At 50.1% G+C, this 23,215-nt stretch overlaps 1 protein-coding gene across 2 annotated transcripts; it reads right to left on the bottom strand.

Annotated features, from left to right (window-relative positions):
- Window positions 1–1,793: 1,793 nt before the first annotated feature.
- Window positions 1,794–22,968, bottom strand: LOC121346518 (pre-mRNA 3'-end-processing factor FIP1-like). 2 transcript variants are annotated; one of them, XM_041424387.1, is made up of 16 exons: window positions 22,831–22,968; window positions 22,010–22,049; window positions 19,057–19,141; window positions 17,816–17,922; window positions 17,042–17,100; window positions 15,900–16,010; window positions 13,528–13,658; window positions 12,703–12,827; window positions 11,637–11,742; window positions 10,435–10,633; window positions 9,524–9,550; window positions 8,930–8,987; window positions 8,396–8,451; window positions 7,117–7,321; window positions 5,460–5,618; window positions 1,794–3,084 (listed from the first exon to the last, which is right to left on the bottom strand). In XM_041424387.1, exons 1-16 carry the CDS (start codon window positions 22,922–22,924, stop codon window positions 2,952–2,954), a joined length of 1,695 nt encoding a protein of 564 aa, XP_041280321.1. In that variant the 5' UTR covers window positions 22,925–22,968; the 3' UTR covers window positions 1,794–2,951. The 2 variants fall into 2 exon arrangements, with proteins under 2 accessions (XP_041280321.1, XP_041280322.1); XM_041424388.1 differs by lacking the exons at window positions 19,057–19,141; window positions 22,010–22,049; window positions 22,831–22,968 and adding an exon at window positions 17,210–17,252.
- Between the last annotated feature and the right edge of the window lie 247 nt (window positions 22,969–23,215).

The raw sequence follows: 23,215 nt of genomic DNA, 5'->3' as shown, positions 1-23,215 counted from the left end.
CGACACAAAAACATGAAGCAATTTTTTATCTCTTTCCAATCAATGTGCAGAATCTGTGCCTGGAACAGTAAATACTGATGTGGACAGAGAGAGGGTGATTCCCAGTGCCTGCCCCAAACGTGGGGAAAGGGCAGGAGGGAAGAGCTGTGCCTCTGCTGGGCTGGCAGTGAACAGAGGAGGCTGCAGAACCATTTTGACTCCATCTCCTTTCAAGGTGCCTTCAACTTCACCAAACTGTCCTCATAATTTAAATTTTGTTTCCAAAATCAGCTTGTTAATAGATGTTGAGTTTGTTTTGATGCCTTTATAAATTATTGTAATATTGCTGAAAAATATGCATTAGAAGTGTGGTTTTTACCCTTTCTTTCCATGTAGTAACTAATGCCCCCAGAACAGGTCACCTCAGCAAGACTGCTCCAAAAAGTGACCCTGTGGCAGGAAACAGTGTAATTGTCTTTGCTTCTCCCAGGAAAGGAGCTGGACTTTCCTGAAATACACTGTGGCTGGGAAAAATCCCTCAACAACAGTAAGCCCCACATCCCAACACCACTAAACCTGCAGCAGCTTTCTGCTGCCAAGTACAGATTATTTCCAACAACTCCACCTTTACATTTCTGATAGTAAAGGCAAACATTTTACTTCTATTTAATGAAAAGAAACCAATTTAAAACTACTTACCTCAAATTCACAGCTGCTCCTGGCCCCAAAAGCCTGCCCCTGTTCGTGAAGGTCCCCTCCACCTCAGCATATTCTGTGACTTGGGTGCAGCTCCTTCAAGTAACACAGGAGGAGGTGCAGCCCTGACTGAATCCATGCTGGATTCCCTGTTCCCGGTCCCACAGCACCACCCGGGGTGCAGACTGGATGTGATCACCATTAACTCTGCAGGAGGTCAGGGAGTGGCTGTGGAACAGCCCTGGCCGCCCCTGGAGAGCCACCAGGGACACCTGAGCATGCAAAGGTGGGAGAAATGTCCTTGTTTGGGGCCAACCCCTCCTCCCCTGGTGCAGCATTCCAGTGGAGCACCGTTCCTGATCCAGGCAGGGAAAGCCAGCTCAGAGGGGGCTGGGGGCACTTCCAGGCCCCCACTGGCACTGGCTGCCCCAGCAAGGTCAGAGCTCCTGTGCTGGAAAGCCAGCAGGTCTCACCCTCAGCAACTGCAGGCTCCCGAGGGAGGCTGGCCAGGGCTCTGGGCCCTCTCCCCTGGCACTGCCCTGGGCTCTGCAGGGGAGGGGGCCCCTCTGTCGTGAGCAGTGCCAGGGGGCACAGAGCAAGCACTCCTGAATCCTCCTCACCACTCTGGCTTGGATTTCTCCTATAAGTTCATCCCATTCTCCTAAAAGCTGTTGGGCACTCCCAGCTGAAGCCCAGCCCTGAGCAGAAGCTGCCAGGAGGATTCCCTTGTTCCTCGCACACCCAGTGCCAGGAGCTGGGAGTGCTGCAGCTCGCAGAGCTGCCCAGGGGGCAGTGGGTGATATTCCTAAATCTGGGCTCCACCGTGGCTGCAGAGGCAGGAAGAGCCTGCAGCCCGATCCCAGCTAACCCTGGCTCAGTGCACACACATCTCCCAGGAGCTCAAGCACATTAAAAAACCTCCATGAAAACCAAAACCAGCAGAAGTCCCAGTTCTCCTCCTCCTCCCCTGGGCTCTGCAGCTACAAACCCGTCACTGCACTGGCACAATGCTGAACCCAGACCAAAGGGCTCTCCTGGCACAGGCTGGGCACTTCCCGGCACACTCAAGACTTCCAAGATTACAATACCAAAAAAATACAGAACATTTCAGAACCATATTATTTTAGGACAAATATTTCAGACAGTTTTAAATAACAAGTCAAAGGAAAATGAGACATTTGTGGACTCACACAAACGGAAGGGCAGGATCCTAATGACCAGACAGACAAAAACCCCTCAAAATTATTTCCCCTGTTCTTCCCACCCAGAAACATTTCTGTTGCCCCTTCCCAACCAATACTAAATCCAAAGAAACTTTGGAATTTGACTAAATTTATTTTGGGATCTAAGGGAAAGGAATGCATCGGACAGGAGTGTTGGTGATATCCAAACAGAAACACCAGTCCCAACGAGGGCAAATTGCTAACTGGAACTTGGTGTTCTCTACTGTACTCTAGGTTATTCAGTCAACTCTTAGTAAAAAAAGGAAATAAAATAGTTAAGTCAAAAGGAATTAAAGAGAAATTCATGCTCTTGCTATGGATCTTCATTGATTCCCCACACAGGGGTGTAACATGACAGAACTGCCTTTGCAATGGATAAAAAAACCCAGATTTGGAGTCTCTGCACACGCTGTGTGAACGCCCTCAGCAGCTTCTGGAAGCTGTCACATCCAGGCAGGCCTCTGTGCCCACCTGGAGCAGATCCTGCAGCTCCTGCTGACACGCCCAGCTGGCCACGCAGAAATCAGAAGCTGTTTTTGTAGCTATAAAGAAATTTATTCAGGGATGAGACTTTTCACTACTGGACACCAGACTCTAAGCTGGCTCCCGGGATCTAAGTCACGCTCTTCTTTGGACAATAAATTTCAAGTTGCACTTACTGTCCTAGTTCTCAAAAAGGAATGATGAAGACAAAAAGAACTATGACCTAATTGCATTAGTTTTCAGCTGAAGCCATCTTCCATCAGAAACCATAGGATCTGATACACCAAAGTTCTCCCTAGGGATGTGGATGAGTAGAGTAGCTCAGTGCTTTGTAACTAGTACTGCTGTATTGTCTTGTATCAAAAACAAACAAAAAAAGGAAGTTTAAGGGCACGTGCAGCCTCAGCTCCTGAAGCACTTCCAGCTGTGCCACAGCTCGCCCAGTCAGCCTCTTCCCTTGGAAAAAAGTAAAAAATAATAATAAAAAAAAATCACCCCCCAAACAAAACATCACCAATTCCATGCTGGTTCCAGAGGAGAGTTCCTGCCGAGGGCTGACGGGGGCCTGGCTCACTCCTTGGTGTCCTGCTCCTCGCCCTCCTGGGCACCGTCCTCGCTGGCCTCCTTCTCCTCCTTGCTCCGCTTGTTCTTTTTGTGCTTGTGGCGCCGGTGGCTCTCGCCCTCCTCGCTCTCGTGCTGCTTCCTGAGCAGGGAACAGAGGGGACAAAGTGACATCAGACACAGCTCTGCCACAGCAGGGACCCGGTGATGGACACAGGGCTTTGATCCCCACCTGAGGGAGCCACCTCAGCAATGCCAAGGGCACGGTAGGGATTTTTGGGATGGATCAGCACTGCCACGCTGCCGCTGTCACACTCACACGCTGCCACTGTCACACTGCCCAGCCACTCCTGGCAGTGCCCACAGGCAACACCTTGCTGTTCTTCCACTCCTGAGCGAGCTCCAACAATTCTGACACAGCACCAAGGCTGAGAGGAGGAGGAGTCCTAAACCCGAGACGTGTTTGAAACTTTCGCTCCTCTGAACGTTTTGGGGAAATCCCTGGAGTAGAGGCAGCAAAGGGATCAGTGGAGTGAGAGAAATGTGGGTTCCCCATCATCTGGGAGGCAGATCCTGTTTCTGCTTCTGCTGACTCACACCTGAGCTGGCTTTTCACTGGCTTCGTGCTTTGGAACTCCTTTATCTCCCCCAGTTTTCCAGATGTGGGTGATAACTGGGAATGTTTACCCAGGATTTCTGTGATGTGGGAGCAATCCCAGGCAGAAGAGGCCTGAGCAGGCTGTGCATGCCCTGAGCCTGTGCCCTGCCAGCTGCTCCATGCAGCCAGCACAGCCCCAGGAGCAGCTCTGCCTCCCACCAGGAAAAGGGCAGAGTGCTGGTTTGGCTCCCCCAGAAGGAGATTTTCTGCTGCTTCTCTCACAGGTTCAAACCACAGGAGCTCTAAGGAGCTGACTGTGGTGTGAAGGTGGCACAGTTAAAGCACAGCCCAGAGTACAGGAACAAGCAGATAAATTTATCCCAGGATAAACTGTGACTGTGCAGGCACAGCTCCATGAGCAGGGACAGCATCAGGTGTACAGACCAATTCCTAGCACAGCTGGAATTCCAGTTTAGCAGCAGACACTGAACTGGCTGAACCTGGAAAAGCTCCTGGCTTCACCATGTAATTTTCTGGCTGGTTTAATAAATGGTTTCACAGCCATTAAAGGCAAGAAAAATAGGGAAAAATAAAAGGCTGCTGCCTCTCCACAAAACACCTTCAGCCACCTCGTGGCCGCCGTGTCAGTGGTTTAGCTGGGACAATGTGACTATCCTTTAATACTGAAACCAGCGTCAGTGATTTCCTGCACACTGCTCAGTTTGCAGGAAGCTGGGAATGAAACCCTTTCATCTGCAGGTGCCTCACACAGGCTCAAACCTCAGTGTGCCTCAAGCAGGGAATACCAGAAGGTTTGGGTTGGAGGGGACCATGGGCTGGGATTCTTACAGTGAGGTATCTACTCCAAGGTTTCAATTCTGAGTAGAGGAAGCTGAGAAATAACCCTAAAGCCAATGGCTTGTTTGTCTGATACCAGCTCAGCTTCCAGTTGTCTGTATTAAGTTTTTATTATGGTCTTAGTCTTTCTTCCTATCATTTTGCTTCCAACCCTTTAGCAATCAGTCCTTCCTTGAAAACTTACTCATCTCCTTAAGGAAAAAATTTTTCCTCCAGTCAGTGCACAGTAGTTTTTCTGATACCAGTTTCAAAAGAAGGGTAATTACCTACAGAGCTGACAGGAGTTTCCCCTAAAAGAAGGGAGCTGACACATCAAGGAAAAAGAGCAAGAACAAGTCATTAATGGGATGTGAAGTGACACAGGACCTGAGCACAGAACCTGCCTCAGCACAGAGAGCAGGGCTGCTGCTCTGCTGGGGCTGCTCTTCCAGGAAGATCATCTGTTGCAAACCCATTTTCTGCAGAATAGCTGTGATTTCAGGATGTGCTGCTCTGCCCCAGAAGTTTTATCATGGTGCAGATCATCACTTCCCTCACCATCAGGCTCTGGGCAAGAGCTCTGCTCCTGCTCAAGAAGCAATTTCTGAGTGCAGGCAGAAGGAAGTTCTTCACAGAAGGAGTGACTGGGCACTGGAATGGGCTGCCCAGGGAGGTGATGGAGTCACTGTCCCTGAAGATGTTCAAGGAAAGGCTGGATGTGGCACTCAGTGCCATGGTCTGGGTGACAAGGTGGTGCTGGGTCACAGATTGGACTCGATCTCACAGGTCTTTTCCAACCTAATTGATTCTGTGGGCTCTGCCCTGGTGCACAGGAACAGCAGGACCAAAAGCTGATGCTTCTGTCGTGGCCTTGCACCTCCTTTGTGTGTGCTTTCATTAAGATGGCAGCTCTGCTGGGAGGCTGAGCCCAGCTCAATCCCTCCTTCACCACTGAGTGGCAACTCAACCCCAAGGTCTCCTTTCCCTGTCCCAGAGGGTTCCTCCCACCCACAGCTCCCACAGAGGGAGCTGGGATGAGCCAGGCTGCCATTCCACCCCGAGAACAGGAATTCCCCACTGACCTGCGGGAGGATTTGTGTTTGCTGCCGTCGTCCTTGTCGCGGTGGCGGCGCTCGCGGTGCCGCTCCTCGCGCTCGCGGCTGCGGTCGCGGCTGCGCCGGTAATCGCGCTCGAAGTCGTAGCTGCGCTCGCGGCTGTAGTAGCGGTACCGCTCGTCGTCACTGCGGGGACAAGGGACACGTGGGCACAGGGACACGGCCCCCGGGCCTGAGCCACCGGGCAGAGCTGAGCCGCCCTCACCGGCAACATCTGGCACCTGCTACTGAGCGGGTGCTCCTGGAACACCTGCAGCAGGAGCACAGCGCACACGCTCCTCCAGCGCTCCCTCCCTGCTGCTGGCTTCCCTCTGTCGTGACACCCCAGGTAACCTCCCATCCTTTGCTGTAAGGGGCTCTTTTCTTCCCCACGGGCTCAAAACGTCAAACTGTGAGCACAGCTTTCTGTCTGTGCCCCTCTACCTGCTCAAAGCACCTCATTCAATCCCCAGGAGTGGGCAGGGTGTACCCCAAACTGAGACACATCCCACACTCCCCTCTACATGCCCCTGGTCAACTTCTGAAAGCCAAAACCAGAAGGGTTAACGGTCCCCCTGTGGGAACAATACTCAAGGCTTGGGAGACAGGATGTCGGAGACATTGTTCTGACACTCCTGGAAACAAATAAATGTCCAGGATCAATCAGCTGGGCGTGCTTCAAAGGACTGCACGGCCTCTTGCCCTGCTTTGACCTGCACCAGGGTGCTCCACACCACCCAGAAATGCCAGCAATGTGCTCAAGGAGTGCTGATCCCAGGCCTTGGCTCCAGCACGGACCAGGAAGTGGGGGAGTCTGAGATCTTCCCAATTTTAGCAAGTTTGTCTTCTGTTCTCTTTCCCCCGCTCCCATCCACAGTACCCAAAAGCTTATAAAGGAAAAAAAATATTAGGAGCACGCTGCCCTGTTAGCTCCCTCCCTGGGCTGGGAAGCTCCCCAGCAGGAAGCACCCTGTGCCAGGAATGCACATTCTGATCATGTTTTGAATGATTATTGGAATTTCTGAGCCTGGAGTCTGCAAAACTCCGACGCTGCTGCTGACTGAACACCAAAGGATGGGTTTGGGAAGTCTCTGCAGCCCAGCCTCCACCTTAGATGAACACAGGGAGGCTCCAAGCCTCCTGTTCTTTCCCAAGTGCTCCCAGCACTGCTGTCAGCTGAGGCCACATCAGCTCCCACCAAGGTGGTCTCTCCAGTCCTGCTCCCATTTCCTGGCTGACTGCCAGGGAATGGCACTCCCAGCCCCACAGGAGAGCGGAGCAGAGCAGGGCTTGCTTGTGCTTTGATCTGACAAACATTTAGAAGACAAGAAGCAGCAGCTCCTCCAGCCAGTGCTTCACACTGAGCTGTGAAACACTGAGTAAACACAGAGGGGCTATTTCATTGACTGGCCCCATGGGAGAGCAAGATGAACTGGTTCTGCTGGATTTAAACAAAAATCCCAGACCCAGAGACAGGAAATCAGCCAGTGGCACAGCTCCTGGTCTGTGCTGCAGTTACTGACCCAAAGGAGCTCTTCCCCAGACATTCCAGAGAATTCAGCTGGTGTCCTCTATACCCAGCCGCTGGCCAGACACCCTGAGGTGGCCCAGGGCTGCCCAGGGAGCAGCAGGAGGCAGCACTCACTTGTTGTATTCACTGGTGGTCGGGGTGCGGTCCCGGTCGCGGTCGCGGTCCCTGTCCCGATCCCGCTCGCGCTCCCGCTCCCTGTCCCGCCTGGAGCCCGAGTACTCCCAGTGGCTGCTGCTGGAGCTGCTCGTGCCCTTGTCCACCGTGGTCACCCAGGGCGTGTGGGACGTGGAGATCGGGGGGTAGCTGATGAAACCTGAATCTGCAGCCAGAGCAGAACCCTCTGTCAGCCAGAGCATGCCCAGCACCCCCTCTGTCCCTCCCTTTCCAAAGATCCCCTCTGGCAGCAGAGCTGGATCCAAGGAGACAATGGCCCAGCTCCCTGCTGTGCCTCCCCTTCATTCCAAGCAGTTTGCTAAGAACAGGGAGCTCCTCCCTGGGGAAGGCCCAAGAGCAGGCAGCACTGCACAGTCTCTGTCAGCCCCGGGCTCTTGGTCACCTGTACAAGGTCCCACCTCCCACCAGGTACCTTCTGCTCTAGGGTGGCACCTGGGGAGGGCCAGGGGCACCACGTGCCAGTGAAAGATGTCACCTGGGGAGCCCAGAGCCACCAGCATTTCGCAGGCAGAGGTGGCCAGCTGGACTGGTGAGGTCACATCCCAAAGCAGTGCCACATCTGGCAGCACTGCAGGCTCCTCTCCTTGGGAAGGGCTGGCACTGCCACTCCTCCAGCCCTGTCCTGCAGGGAGGCACTGCAGGGCTGCCTGTGCTTCCACTGCTCAGCACAGCCAGGAGCCACTCCTGGTCACTACAGGACTGGGAGAGAACTGGGGCTGCACCAGGGAAGGGATCTGCTGAAATCCTGGCACTGCCTCTCCCATTAAAAAACCACAGGAGATGGTGCCTGTGGCAAGGGAGAGGGTGAAGTGGGGGAGAGATTCAAAAGCTCGGGGAGGAGATGCCAAGCTCAGTAGTTGTGGATGCTTGTGCTAATCCCTGAGCGTGGGGAAAAGGGAGAGTGTGAGAGAGGGTGAGCACGTGTGTGTGCAAACAGGCAGAACACTCTGCTGAGGCACCAGGGAAGCTTCTCTGTGCTGGGCATCTGCCCTGAACAGTGACCTGGGCCTCAGCACTGCGCCACAAAACTGCATCACCACACCTGCACAACACTCAGAGCAGCACACCCAGCCTGTGCTCCTGACTGGGATCATCTGGGACACAGCAGGAGCCTGGAGCTGGAGCAGACATGGTGAGTGTCAGCCTCAGAAAAGCCTGGGCTGCCAAGAGCCAGGGAAGAGAGAGAGCAGCAGTGGGATGTGTCCTGCCCCATGCTCACCTGCAGAGTTGTAGCCAAAGGGAGGTGGCTGCCTGTTGTTGTAGCTGGCTGGCTGCCTTTGGGAGAGAAAAGGGGGTGAGTTACTGACATCAGGGAGCCCCACAGCTCTGGCTGTGCTGCAGCTTCACCCTGTTTCTCCTGGAGGTCTGTGGAGCATCCTTATGGGAATCCCACTACCAGAAAAGCTCGTGGGTTTTGCCACAGCTTCCAAACCTGCCATAACCCCACTGCTTGCCCTGGGAAAGCACCACTGCTCACAAACTATCTGGAGCACCTTTGGAGAAAGCATCTGCAGTAAGAAATCATGCTGTGAACTGCTCTAGGCTTTACCTAGATTTTACTGGCTCCTCCCTGTGCCTTGAATATGACAAATCCAGGTGAATGCACAGAGGATTCAGACAGACTCTGCTCTCCCCCACCCCAACTCAAGACCAGACCGTGCATCCCCAGCACTGATTTTGGATCTCTTCTCCTTCCCTCCTCCCTCCAGGGCAGCTGCTGCCATGGCATGATCTTACCCAGGTGTGGTCTTACCCATCCAAGGTTGGGATGAGGAGAGCTGGTGGTGGTGCCAGAGGTGGTGGGAACAGCCCTAGACACAGAAGGATAAATCAGCACCAAGATCTTGCAGCTTCATGAGTGCTGTTCACAGTTAAAAACCACTAAAGCATCTTTTTACTCTAAACAAGGCCCTGTTTAAAATGGAGTAATTTTCCTTCAGGGTAGGATCTTCTCCCCAAATTCACACCCTAAAGCTCTGTTAGTTTTGTAGGGATATGGAAAGAAAAACAAAGCAAAAGCTACCTTATATTTTGGCTTATAAATACTGAACGGAAGATTCATCAAGGAAGAACAATTAACTCTTACAGCCCTAGGGAGAAAAAGTGGTCCTTGGGATGCAGACATGTTGCATTCTGATCAGAATGTAACAATCAAGTTATTCTGACCTACAGATTTGTGTCAGAATAGAAGATAAGCAGCTCAGGTACAATGCTCAGTTGGAGTTTATTGATCTTAAATTAGCTGTGCTCTAAACTGGTGACATCCTATTTCATGTTACTTAGTCCAAATGCTCTGAACCTGTGTGATCAAAATTGCTGCTGTTACTAAGAACAAGGTAACACCTACCTGGAATTGGACCCGGAGGTGGCAGGCCTGTGGAGATAAGCAGGGAAAACAATTGAGGACAACACGGCCTCTCTGTACTGCATGGACTCTCTGTACCTCAAGCTAAACCTCAAAGCACAATTCTGAATAAATCTCACACTGGAGCAAACAGAGCAGGAGAAAAATTGGTGCTACTAAGCAGTAATCAGCCTATAAGTTATAAAATTTTCCCAAGCAATGATTTCTTTACCTTTATAATTTAAAATGTTGCTGTTCTCTTACACTGGGGAACTCCTTTTCTGAGAGTGAACACACAAACAATTCCATTGGTCTTCAGAACAACTGAAGGAGCTGGACAGGAGAACCTGCTGCAGGTTCCACTCCAGGGTGTCCAACTTGATTTTGCCAAGCACTTTAATCTAAGGCAGCAGGAAAAGCTACCACAGAAAAGTTACTAGGGAAAAGAACCCTTGAGTGCTGCAGCAAATCCCCCTCAGGCAGGAGTCACTGCATGAAGTGCTCCTGGTGCCCTCTCCAGAGCCTGGCTGCTGCTCCAGGACCAGGAGAAGCCCACAGTGTGGCCCCCTCACTTCAGCCTGATGTATTTAAGCCAGAAGCAACAGTTCTCCACTTCCTCCAGAGAAACAGGAACCTGCTTCCTGACATTTATCAATAAAGCAAATGGATCAGTAGCACTGGAAGGTTCCCTCAGGAAAACAAAGCCCAGAGGTTTTTTCTTCAAGGACCAGCTGCCATTTTTAAGTATTAAGGGCAAGTATTAAATAGGCTGATGGAGACTAAACAAAGCCTGGCCAGGGGTAAAGATCTGTTCCCCGAGTGCTCACCCATCCCATGGCACTGAACCATTAAACCTCTTGATTTGCTCCAAGCCTGGGACATCCCAGCTCAGGTTCCACGGAGCGAACACGTACCTGGAGGATGCAGGGGAGGTGGAACAGAAGTCACTGGAGGAGGAGGGTGCAGGAAGTGCGGAGGAGGAGGCCCGGCCAGCGGGGGAGGCGGAGGCCCTGCTGGTGGAGCGAACGGCTGCTGCTGAGGAGGCTGCTGGGGCTGGGAGGGCTGCTGGGGCTGCTGGGGGGGCTGGGGCTTACTGCCGTGGTCTCCCAGGACCTTAGGGGGCACAGGAATGAGAAGAGAGTGTTGTAATCCCTCTGCTCCTGCAGCAGGGCCCTCATCATCACCACAACAGGACTGTGGCTGTGCCTGAGAGTGACCAAAATGCAGAGACACCACAGTGACCTGAAGTGCAGCTGGCAGTGCTTGTGAGGGGGAGGAACAACTAACAACCCTTTGCCAGCAAATTCTGTCTCTTAGGCAAACTCTTCTTGTTGGCAAAATCTGGAAAACTGACTACTAAAAAAATAAATGGACCACAAAACCATGGAGAAAACCCAAGGAATTGGGCCTAGGAAGGGAAAGGTTCCATGTTTAGGTTTTTCTGGCAAGTTACCAGAGCTGGCAGGAGAAAGGTGGTTAAGAGAAGGGGGCTTGCCTGGCAGATGGTCCTCAGACCCTGCAGCTTCCTGCCTAGGAACCAGCCAGAACATTATGGTCACACACTGGGCAGGCAAGCCCAGAACTGAGACCAGCTTTAAACACAGGCTTTCATTTCTTAGAAGGGATAAGATCCAGTAACACAGGCCCAGGCTCAGTCTGAGGTGTGGGCTGCACCAACTGATTTGAGACTAAATGTTGAAGTACAGAGAAACACCAGCCCCAGGTACAAACCCTTCACTGCAGATTTGAAGATTCCAACCCCACAGTGGAATGGAAGGGAATAATCCACAGAAGAGATTCCCAGCTACACACTCCTAGGAAAACTTTGGAGGGCTGATGATGAAAGAACTCAGGCCTTACCATTCCAAAGAGAAGACTGTCCTTTAAAGGACAAATCTGGCTCCTAGCAAGACCAAGCTTTTAACCCAGAAATTAACTGAGCCTGCAGAAGGGAATGATCCATGCACACACCTCAACAGGGTCAAGGCATTACCTGCTGCTCTGCAGGTATGAACTGGGACACTGGAGGTCAGGACACATAGACGTTTGCCCAGGATTCACCAGAGGTGCAATAAAATCAGCAATCTGTCAAGGCAGCCCCTTGCAGAGGCTTTACCTGGATGGGGTTTTCCTCCGAGGCGTGTTTATCCCGGCGTCTCCCTTCCACCCTGCGGATTGTGCCTGCCTGGCCCCCGATCACATCAATGGTCCCACCCAGCTTCCTGGTACAAAGCACAGGCATCTTTTTAGGCTCAGAACCACCACAAGGAGCAATTTTCCCTGCTGTCAGCAGATTTCTTTCATGCTTTCTTTCCCACTAGGGAAACATCTTTCAAATGGGGGTGAGAAGTCAAGGAGAAGCCCGTTTGCACTCCTGAACAATTTCCCTCTGAGCAGGGGTGGGTTTGGGCTCTCTGAACACACAAATGTTATCCAAAGAACCACCACAAACAGGTGTAAAAACAGGGATTACACACCGGGACAGAAATGCTCCCAAAATGCTCAAATCCAACAGACTGAGCAGAGCTTTAATGCTCATCCCTGAAGCACACAGCTGGTTCCCAGACAATAAAGTTGGGATGCAGGGCTGCTTTCTGCAAGGCAGGTGTGCAAAAGCTGTTTTGTGAATGAAGCAACAGAAACACCGTGAGCCCAAAGCTCTGGCTCGTCTGGTGTGCTCTTCTGAAGCTTTTGATAAAACCCCATCGGTCTCCTAAGGGCCTAGTGGTTTCCCCAGCAGAGGCTGCCCCTCAGAATGACTCAGTTGTTTTACCACACATCCAGCAGCGTCGCACACAGGCTCAGGAACCAACAGCTCCTCTTATCCTCTGCCAAACTCGTAATCCACTTCCACTTGAGGAGGCAAAGATTAACATCGTGGGAGTAGGAATAAGCCACGCAAGCACAAGCAATGTCAGCAATGTGAGCCCTCAGAGCTGAGGTGTTTGCCTGGCTCCTTCCACTCCCAGAGATGTGTCCCATCAGCTGGGATGCAGGATTCCCTCCCTGCGCCAAGGAGGGGGCCATGGACAGGCAGGGGTTGTACTGCTGGAAGTGACACTGAATGAGTGACCACAGCAGCTTCCTGCCAAGCTTAAAGCTTCTCCTTGAGGCTTGAGGAGACTCAGATGTGGCCCAGGTGGTTCTTAGATGCCCCCATGAAAAACATGCTCCTCTCTTACCTGTTGGGAGGAGGCCCGGCCTTCATTCGTCCTCCCACCAGAGCCAAGAAGTCTGTTTTGAACTCTGTTTTGATGATGTTGCTTTCCACTTCTTTTTCAGCATTTCCTGTTCTTCCCTGCTGAACCTGTGGAAGGTAATAGATAACACATGGGTGTTGTGCCCTTCTTTCAACTGAATGGAGCACCAGAGATTAATCCTCAGCAAAAGAAAAGGAACAGCAACCTATTCCTCAGTCAAGGCACAGCCATTTCTGTCAGCTAATGGCCATTCCAGCCTCAGCCTGCTGTCCACTGTCTCCCACTGGAAGTTCTGTTATGAGTTCATTAAACTTAAATCATTTTCCATGGAGTCACTAAGTCAAAACTGGAATGAGCAATTCTTGCTGTACTGACAATTTGGCTGAAGTTCTGATGGCCACCATGGATTCCTGCAAGGTTGATGGCCAAAGCAGTCTGCAAACACAAAAGGCAGCCACACCACTGCAGCAGGCTCCAGCAGTAAGCAAAGCAACACTGGGGGCTCAGCTCCCCTCCCTGCACTTCTGTCATCCAGAGGGTTTTCCAAGTAGACACCCCTACAAGTCAACTGGAAATTCACTCTAGTCTTGCTGCTGTAGTGGTTCAAACTTGCCAGGCTGATGGAACTATTCCTTCCACACAGAAAAGACTTTCAACAGAGATTTAATCTTTAAAGATTAATTTTTGCATTTCTCCTTGCTGAAAGCACACAGAACAGTTCAGAACTGAGGTATCTCCTGCTCTTACACCCTCATCTCTGTGACTACAAACACAATCCCAGTTTTCCTGGAGCCACACGTCACCCACCGTGATCTTGTTCTCAGTGCTGATGGGAGGAGCAGGGTCCAGCCCCAGCTGAAGCCGCCGCTGCTTTTCACAGTAAGCTTTCCATGTTTCTTCATTGAATCCATAATTAAAGTAATCAGAAAGATCAGCACCTGGCAGAGGGAGCAGGAGTTAACACAGAGGTTCTGCACACTTGCACTCTCAAGCTGTCCTTTAACTGCTTATATAAAGGGTTGAGGCAACAAAAGTTTTCCAGAGAGCCCAGTCTTGCCTTTCCCTGTCAGAAAGCTGCGGGTGCCACAGAGGAGACAGTGGCTGCACCTTGGGTGGGAGGGGAACATGGCCTGAGAGCAGGGGGACCCCCTGGGACACACAGGACACCAGTGGGAGCCCCTGGGACACACAGGACAGCACCTCCACAGGCCATTGGGAGCTCACTGCAATCACTTATTCACCAGCCTGATTTTTGTAGGCTGGTTTCTTCCTATTGTCCACATCAGCTGAGTGCTGGGCACAGCACAGGAGAGACAGTTCCAGCCCCCACCACAAAAATGGGGTGGAGCCACAGAACCTTTTTCCTGGCAGAACTAAGCTCACACATTCCCCTCCTGACCATCACTGCCTTTGCTGTTTTGAGATTCTGGGGCTCACCCATTTCGTGAAAGGCAGCTGAAGTGGAAGGTTTTTACTGATGCATCCCAGACTACACAAGTAATTACATCTCAGTCACAACCCTAATTAGCCATTCCAGAGTGTTATCTCCCACTGCCAGTCTCCTGTGCAATGTGCTAATTCAGCACGAGCACTTCTGAATAACAGAGGTGACCACAAACTGCTTGCCAAGAAACCAGAGATGCAGAGGGGCAATCCCAGCTGCAGGAATTACAGGAGCACCCCTCCCACCTCCCAGCACTACAAAGCACCTCCTGCCCTGTTGAGGTGTCCCTCAAACATCCCCCATGTAAAGATATTCCTACACAGACCAACTCCAAAACAAAGAGCTGCTACAAGAGTGAGGCAAAACTCTGCCCAAGCTGAGCTTGGTTTAACTGTGAGGTCTAAGCAGTGAGGCTTATCTCCTGGGCTGGCCACTCTTCCTGCTATACCACCCAAACATGCAAACTGCATCCACACCGACTCAGCAACACCACATTTACTTGTCGATTTTATCAGCTTCTATTTCAGACCTCTATTAGTTCTTCCACACAGGATTTCTCCTTCCACTCCCTCACTCAAAGACATACCAAGCTGCTGAACAATTAACTGTAAAGGATATAAACTTGAAAGGCTGTTGAGTAATGAGCTACTTGCTATCTAAAATAAACTTACAGACCACACAGCTCTGCAGAAATCTTCCCTCTATTGCATTCCAACACTGTTTTAGGGCCAGCTGGCTCTACTTTGGTCCAGGGATGTCAGCATGGCCACAACCATGTCCACGCTTATCTTTGAACTTCACTGCATTCTTTCTAACTCATTTTCTTCCCATTCCCCTCTGTCTCACTTCGCAATCAAGGAGAAATCCCTGCAGAAGAAAAGCTTCTGTTCCATTCTGCCTGCACCATCTGCAGGGTGCTTCGGTGCTGCTTTGATACCTGGACATGCCCATGGAGCTTTCAGCACTGGAGTGCCCTTCATGTGGGCAGGAGGTACCCAGGCCACACCACAGGCAACCTCAGGAAAGCTCTACTTACTCAGCACAGCAATATTGCTGAAAGATAAATAAAATACAGGGGCTGACAGGGAGAATCACGATGGCTGGGAAAAGGCAAGTGGACTTTTTGTTTCAGTTGACATTTCATCAGAGCACATTTTATGAGAGTAGCACAGCAAAAATCTGCATGTCTAGTTCCAGTATCAGAAGAAAAAGAGCAGCTGATTTGTAGCATCCTACAGCTGTAGGAGGAGAAATCTCCCTCATACAAATAAGTGTGGGCAGCCCCAGGACCCAAATGAGGAGGGACCATAGGGACAACTCTGTGCTTGGCCTGGGGACACAGAACAAGCTCCTGCACAGGAAGAGGAAAACAAATATCAACACCAAATCCTGACCCCACTCAGCTGCCTTTAAGGCCAAACATTATTGGATTGGTATCAGTGCAATGTTCTCAGGAAGTAGGGAATTAATGAAATAGACCATTTAAAAAAATACTGTTCCCTTTAGGGAACTTCAATTACCAGAATAAATGCAACCCAATTTTACATAGAGCATGGCTTGTTCAATCAGTAAATGCCATTGACTGTCTAGCCAGGCAGCAGAGACTGAGCAACACACATTGTTCCAGCTTCCCTGTTCCCTGGCAACAACAAATGGACAGAAATTACATGTGGAAATCAAGAGACACAACTAGAACTGCAGAAAATATTTACCACAAGGAACTGTGAGGCCTCACCTGGTTTCCTCCACGGTTTGTCTTCAAATGAATCCAAATCCACTTCTATCACAGGCAATCCATTTATATTCCCTGCGGCATCCAAGTCAATACCTTTGGGCTGCAACTTGGCTTTGGGAAGAGAGGGACTGTTACAACTTTTAATGCAATGCCTTTAATCCACTCATTTGCTCAGCAAATTATTGCAGAAAAACAAAGCACTGCAGTGAATTAATCACCAGGTTTACAGCACGCAGGTAACCACAATCAGCTTTTTAATAAAAAGGACTCCAGTCACTCCATAAACAAACAGGGTGTGCAGCACCTGCAGCTGAACAGCAGAGAAGCAAATTCAACCCAGATTGGTACTACAGACAGAGTAAGTCATTAGGACATGCATGAAATTTATCCCAAATGAAAATAAAATGAAATTATTTTTCTCCCCAGGCAAAGTATCTATTTTCCCCTCCCAAGACAGACACATTTTCTCATAACAAGAGACTTTCTCAGGATCAGCCTTCAGTGGACTAACAGGAGTTTGCAAAAATCTGTCAGGTACAGAACCTACAAGGGGAATTTGTTCTTATTTTCTCAATCAGAAGAGAATTCATTTGGATAAAGCAATTAGTGGAAGGGAGTAAATGAAGCCCATGAAAGGACAGTCTCACATACGCAGAAGGACAGAATCCAAGACTCAACTTACAGTAGAAACTAAACTGAATGGTGTGGAAAATTTCAGCAGCCAAATAACCACAGCTATTACTCAAGGCCAGAGTTTGTTTCTTTCAGTATCTTACACTTCAAGTAGCTCAGGACACTGAGTTGCAGTCCTTCTCCAGAGCTGCAATGCTCAGCCCCAGTGCAACAATATATTTTAGAAATATTCTGGGGTTTTACTATAAAAGTATCAATCAATAATTTTTTTCCTAGTTTAAATAAAATTATAATCACCTTGCTCAGTGATGAGTAATTAAATTACTCCACTGCATCCTGCCCCCTCAGACTATGCTGGGAGCACTGATTTTTTAGGAAATGCACTTCCTATTGCTGGTTTACACTAATTCTATATTCATTTAAATAGAGCAAAATTTGCAGCTGCTGCAGCTGTCAGTGCCAGGTAGGTGAAACACTGGAAAGGTGAAGGATAAAAAGAACAGCAGTACCTGAAGCTGATGCGCCATAGCCTCTACCCGTTTTTAAGTTTAGATTCATAGGAGTTCCCCTATTGGAAAAGAATCACTACGTTGGCATTTGAACAAATTACTTGGCTAAAGATTCCCATGCAAAATATATTCAAGGCCTGACACCCTTCAGGAGATGCTATAGTTCACCTGGGTTTGCTATTCAGAGTCATCCATCAGAGTGAAACCACCTCTACAACAAGAGAAGGAAATTATCCATAAAGTGGAAAAATTAGAATATGCAGCAAAGCACAGGTAAGTCATTTGTGTAAGAGGAAGGCTGCTAGCAGCAAGCAAAATGCTCTCTCATTATTTTTATTCAATGCACATTAGGCAGAGTTGTAGAAAGTATAATTTCCTGCTTCTCAAATCCTGCCTTGCCATTTCTGAGCCACAGAAAATCAGACAGCTAGAAATTAGTGAATTCACAGCTTATGCAAATTCTTAGCAGTACAGATTTTAGTTCTGGAAGTTTTCACAGATTACTTAAACAGAACTTCCCACCTTTGATTCTGCCCCAGGGAGCCCAGGAATTAGTAAGTTAATTTTCCAGCAGCAGCCCCACGGATTATCATTCCCGTTTTATAGATGGATTCTCCAACAAGCAATTGCAGGGCAGAGCTGCCCATCAGCTCCTGAGCCATTGTGGTGATCTGGCCACCGCTCCCAGGAGCCAGAGCAGCTCTCAGCTCATCCCTTTCCATCCCCACATGCTGGGATCCCTCAGCCCCAAACCCCACAGCCAGCAGTACCCACATGTAGGACGGCGCTCCCGTTTTGATGTTGCCAATTGTGACCTTCACATCATCGTCATCGCTGTCACTGTCACTGTCATCCTCATCATCCTCACCACTGGGAAGGGCCTGCAACAGCAGTCACACAGCAGCTCATCAATACGCACAACTTGAGAATTCTCCAGCACAGCCAAAGCTCAGGAAGCTTCCTGAACATCCTTCAACAACAATGGGCAGCTGCTAACGGAGACACTCCTGCATCCTTTGAAGATTTGGCCCTACATGAAATTTGGAGTAATATTTTTGAACCTGGGGAAGGTTTAGCCCAGTTCTAAGAATTTCACCTCGTCCCTCAGCTCCTTTGCCCCACTCTTTTTGAGAACTGGGGCTTTTCTGACACATCTCCTTCACAAGGGCCATGGTCCAAGTACACAACCACAAATGAGAACCACCAAAATACATTCACCAGGCTTCACCTAAGAACCTCAAGGCAAATATTCTCTCACCACAACTTCTGTGGCAGCGAGCTGCTGAGGAGTTTGGTTTGGCTGATTGAGCACAGTCAGCCCCCAAGTCACTTCACTGTACAGATTTGACTCCAGTGCTACCCCAGTGCTGGGCACAAAAGTAAAGGAATAGAAAAAGAAATCTTCCAGATATCCAGCAAGTGCAGTTTTCTGAGAAGCATGAGCTGAATTAGCATCTCACCCTACATGAGGAAGATGTCCCTCCCCCTCCCTCCTTTTCCACAGCACGTGGGTCTGCCAGAACCCTGAATGAACCCTCCTTGATGTGGCAGAAAACAAACCCATCAAAGAGTCCAGGAGAGATGGGTGGGGAGAAGCAACCCTCCTCCTCCTCTTCCAGCACCAAGCTACCAGATTGCATTCTCACAGGTCTGAGCCTGAACCAAAACTGATTCCCAGCATCTTGGGGGCTTTCTATCCCAGCCATGTTTTACAGGTCCTTGAGAAGTCACAATACTGAGCTGGAACACATCGTGCTCTGCTTTTCCTACCAGACTGCAGCATCAGAGACCCTGATCTGCCTCCTGAGAGGGAATAAGCAGAGCGTGCACCGGGGTTCCCCTCCGCACCACCCCAGCAGGATGACAAGACAAGGCTGTTTCTGGCTCTAGCTTTGGGAATGGCTGGCAGTTCATCCCAACACTGCAGATCTAGGTATTAGGCAGCACCAGGATCTTTACACTCCCTGCTTGTCGCACAGAGATCCCCATGGCACCGCGGGCAGTGGGACACGTACGTGCTGGGCCATCTCTCGGTCCTCGTTGTTGACGGGCCGGCTCTCCTGGGGAGCGTCCTGCAGAGGGTGAGCAGACTCTGTGTGTCTGGTGGTGGGGACAGAGAAAACAAAGTGACCGTGACACAGAAGAGAAAGTGCACAAGCCCAGCCTAGAGGGTCACTACAAGGAGTTCTAAAGCCTTTGCGCAGGTGACTTTCACACAGTGCTTTATTCTTCTTGTGTGTTTGTTCTGCTGGCATTTGCTCAACTACCTGACAAAAAAATCCATCCTCCTGCCTTGGCTTTGCTTTTGCTGGGAAGATTCAGTTTCACACATCCAGAGAGCACCTGACAGCACTCAACAGCTCAGTGGCAGCTGGCTCAGCTCGGTTTGGCACAATCACAACTGATAAGAATAAGACCATAATAAGCAAAATTTCACCTCCTCCTTAAGGATGCTAATAATTACACATGCATTTAGTCAGCAGCAAAGGCATCTGCCTCAGAGAAATTAAGGAAAAAGTGATTTTAGTGTTTCTACAAATAGTTTACAGGAAGTAATTAAAATTCCAAAAGGAAAAGTTATGGGAAAAATTATGCTCCCATTCTTCTCACTCATTACAAATGAGACCTGATGAAACAACAGTCAGGTTTGGATTTACCTCCAGTTTAAGAGTTTGTACAAATGTTAACATTGTGTATTGCACTGGCCAAGCAACAAAGTGGAATTGATGTACACACGCTAGAAAAGAGCCAGGTGTTACAGAACTGAAATACAGAGAGCTCATCTGTCTCTAATGTCACAGGTAAAGCTTCACAGAACTTCAAAATAATTCTGAGTTTTTTCAAGAGAAACAATCAGAACAGCCCAGGCCAAAGAAACCCAATTCTCCACCAGTGCTTTGTGGAGATGTTGCTGTTAATTTAAAATCCCATGTCAGACAACAAACATCCACAGGATTGTTTTCAAAAATGAACAGGCAGCACCTCATAGAATCCAAACACTGGTCACATTAAAGCCACTTCAGAATGACACGAGACACCACACAAGAAAGGCAAAATAACACAACTCAACAGTTACTGAATGTAAAGCAAAGAACAAACAATCTGAGCATAACTGAAGCCCCATTTTGGGAAAGTCCCATACACAAAGAAATTCCTCAGGCCAAGATCAAAAGGAGGGCTGAAGGTTGGGCAGCTGACCAAGCACAGGTCCCAGAGGTGATGTCCCTGATGTGACACCTGCACACACTGTCAGGTATATAAGGCAGCCAAGATGTCCAAGGGAAAATCAGCCTCCAGGTATTTCCATGCTGCAGACACAGGCTGTGACACGAGGACCAAAGCAGGGACCACTGGAGAAAATATCTCTGATGGATTCGAAAACTTTTTGCCCAATCTGAGCAACTCGGCATTGACCTCCACCCTGAATCTCCTTAAAACTCTGAGATTCTGAGCTCAGGAAGAGTGGCAGGTTTTACCTTCAGCTCCAAAGTCACATGAAGCATCTGTGGGTGTGCATTAAAATGTATGAACTGGAGTTCAGAGAGACACTTGGGAACCAGGAGCCTTTCCCTAACCTCTCTGCTTCCCAGGACTGAATCAGCTGACAGGTCCCCAGCACTGTCTGGGCACAGAAAATTGTGGCAGAGATTTCACCTGCCCAGAATGCCAACATAATCCTGGGCACTGTTGACAGCACAGCACCCTGCTGGCCTCTAACACATGCCTTAGGCTAGGGAATGGCAGTGATGCTGCATCCCAAACTCTGCAGATTTCTGCTCCCTGCCTGGGGACAAACACTCCAGACAAGCCAGCAGTGCATCCCTGGAGCTGCAGCTGCTGACAGCACAGCCAACAAAGAGTCATTTTTCTTAAAACACCCCACAGTTCTTCTTTTAGGTAAATTCTCATAGTGTAGTAAAGAAATATTGGGGGGGGGGAAGTAAAAAGAGGGGAAAAAAAGGACAGCCAGCATGGCCACTAATATCCTTCCTTACTGCATTTTGCAGTTATTGGAGACAGTTGCTGGAAATTCAGATTTTTATTCCTGCTTGTAAAGTAAAATCACATTCAGATGAATGTGACAAGGAACGGCAGATTTATGTAAAGCAGCTGTAAATTTCTGTCTAAAAGTTGTTCCTCCTCACAAAGCTCATTTGATGTTTTTAGGTAACAATTTACCATGTTTTTCATCACTTGTTTATTTGAACAGGCTTTCATACTCCTTAAGCACAGAAGCAGGACAGTATCTGTAACAACCTCAACACTCCAGACACTGAACCTACAATGACAATAAACCCCAAGCTGAACTTTGGAAGGGGCTCAACACACACAAGCCCAGTGAACACCAAGCCTTCTGAAAAATGTTACATTTAAAATGGCAAACAGGTAATCCTGTGCCGAGACCAAGCTCTGCTGGTGCAAAACACACAGCTACAAATAGAGAGGAAATATAACCCAGGACAGACAATCCCTTCCTCACACAGAAAGCCAAAATGATGATTGGTTTCTCTCCAAGTCTTACCCACACCACTTGAGAGATCTCACAGAATATGCTGGCTTGAGCAGCTCAAGATTTTAACCCAAGCTTAAGGTTTTTACCTTTCCCAGACTAAAGCACAGGCCAGTTTTACCAATGCCAAGCTAGCACAAAGCCAGTCCTCAGGGCATCATTTTTCCCATGGAATTTGACTGGAAAAGAGTTCTGGTTTGAAGCTAATTGCTGAGAGGAAAAAAGGGCTAAAAGTTAGTTCTAAATCAAACCAGTGCACTCATCCAGTTCAGCTTCCACATCCATAAATGCCTGCCACCCCCACGGGGGCAGCTGGGGATGATCCCATGGGATGGGGAAAGGACAGGCTGCTGTTCCTGGCAACAGCACTGCTCTAAAGCACCCACGAAGCTCTGCTCAACAAGGCTCAATCTTTACACCATGTATAAGTACAATGAATAAACAGCCTCAGGACTCACCCAGAAATCGGTCCATCTTCTTGCTTGCCAGTGGTGTCATCTGCAAAAACAACAGTAAGAACAAAGAAATTATTCAAGTAAAAGGAAAAAGCTAAATTCAAGCACAAAAGACATCACAGGTACAGAAATCCCCATTGGTGCAAAGGCACTGTAACCCCTATGCTCTGTTTTTAACAAAGCTCAACTAGAAATGGAACAACTAAAAATCAACCCAACCCAGCAAATGCCATCCATCTGCAGAGGTGGTGTCTCACACCAAACCAAGTTCAAAATGTATATTCTAAGTCTCAGAGAACAGAGACAACTATCAAATAGGAACTTAAGTCACCTATCAAGGTCTTTATATAGAATTTTGACGTGCCAGGGAAGAAGAAACATAAAAGCATTCATGTGGAAAGCCTATGGGGAGGACAAAGACGTTTCAATGAAGTCCTGTGGCTTATACCGGCCACATCCCAGTCCCGTTAGCCCAGGGGTTCACACGGTTTGGGTGATTAGCTAACTGAAACTCTTAACAAAGCATCTCGTTAACCTCCCTGCACCAGTGTTGTTGATAAGAGGACAATAACACGCCGCCACCCGCCCAGAAAGAGCGGCTCAAGCGCTGCTGAGGGGAGGCCGGGGGCGGACGCGGGTCCCTCTCTGGGCCCGGGGCAGAGCCGGTCCCTGAGCGGGCCCAGGGAGAGATGCCGGTCCCTCCCTCGCTCCCGCGGGGCCGCCCCCGGTCCCGCACGGCCCCGCAGCCGGGGGCGGCCCTGAGGCGGGGCCGGGCCCGCTGCCGGCCGGGGCCCCGCGCTGTCCCCGCGGCCGGCGGTACCTACCCCCGTACAGCCAGTGCTCCTCGTCCTCCTCCGCCTCCAGCGGCGCCGCGCCCGACACGGCGCCGGCGGCCGGCGGCTCCAGCTCGGTCGCCATGGCGGCCGCGGGGCTGCGGGGAGCGGCGGCGGGAGGAGGAGGAGGAGGGGACCCAGTGCCGCCGGCCGCACGGAGCCGCGCTCACGGCCCCGCCGGGCCCTACCGCCGCCCTCAGAGCCCCGCCGGGCCCCGGCGCCGCTCGCCCGCCAAGCCCGCCCCGCCAACCCTGCGCGCGCATGCGCGGTACGGGGAGCGCGGCCCTGCCCGCGGAGCTCTCCGGCGAGGGGGAGTCGGAGCTTTCGGCCCTCGCCGCGGGTCCCGCGGGCCTGAGGCGCCGCGGAAAGGAGCGCG

This window comes from Onychostruthus taczanowskii, unplaced genomic scaffold (assembly GCF_017590055.1).
Source record: "Onychostruthus taczanowskii isolate IOZ18803 unplaced genomic scaffold, ASM1759005v1 scaffold81, whole genome shotgun sequence".
NCBI lineage: Eukaryota > Metazoa > Chordata > Aves > Passeriformes > Passeridae > Onychostruthus > Onychostruthus taczanowskii.
The sequence above is the reverse complement of the archived record's forward strand: the minus strand, read 5'-3'. Positions and strand labels throughout refer to the sequence as shown.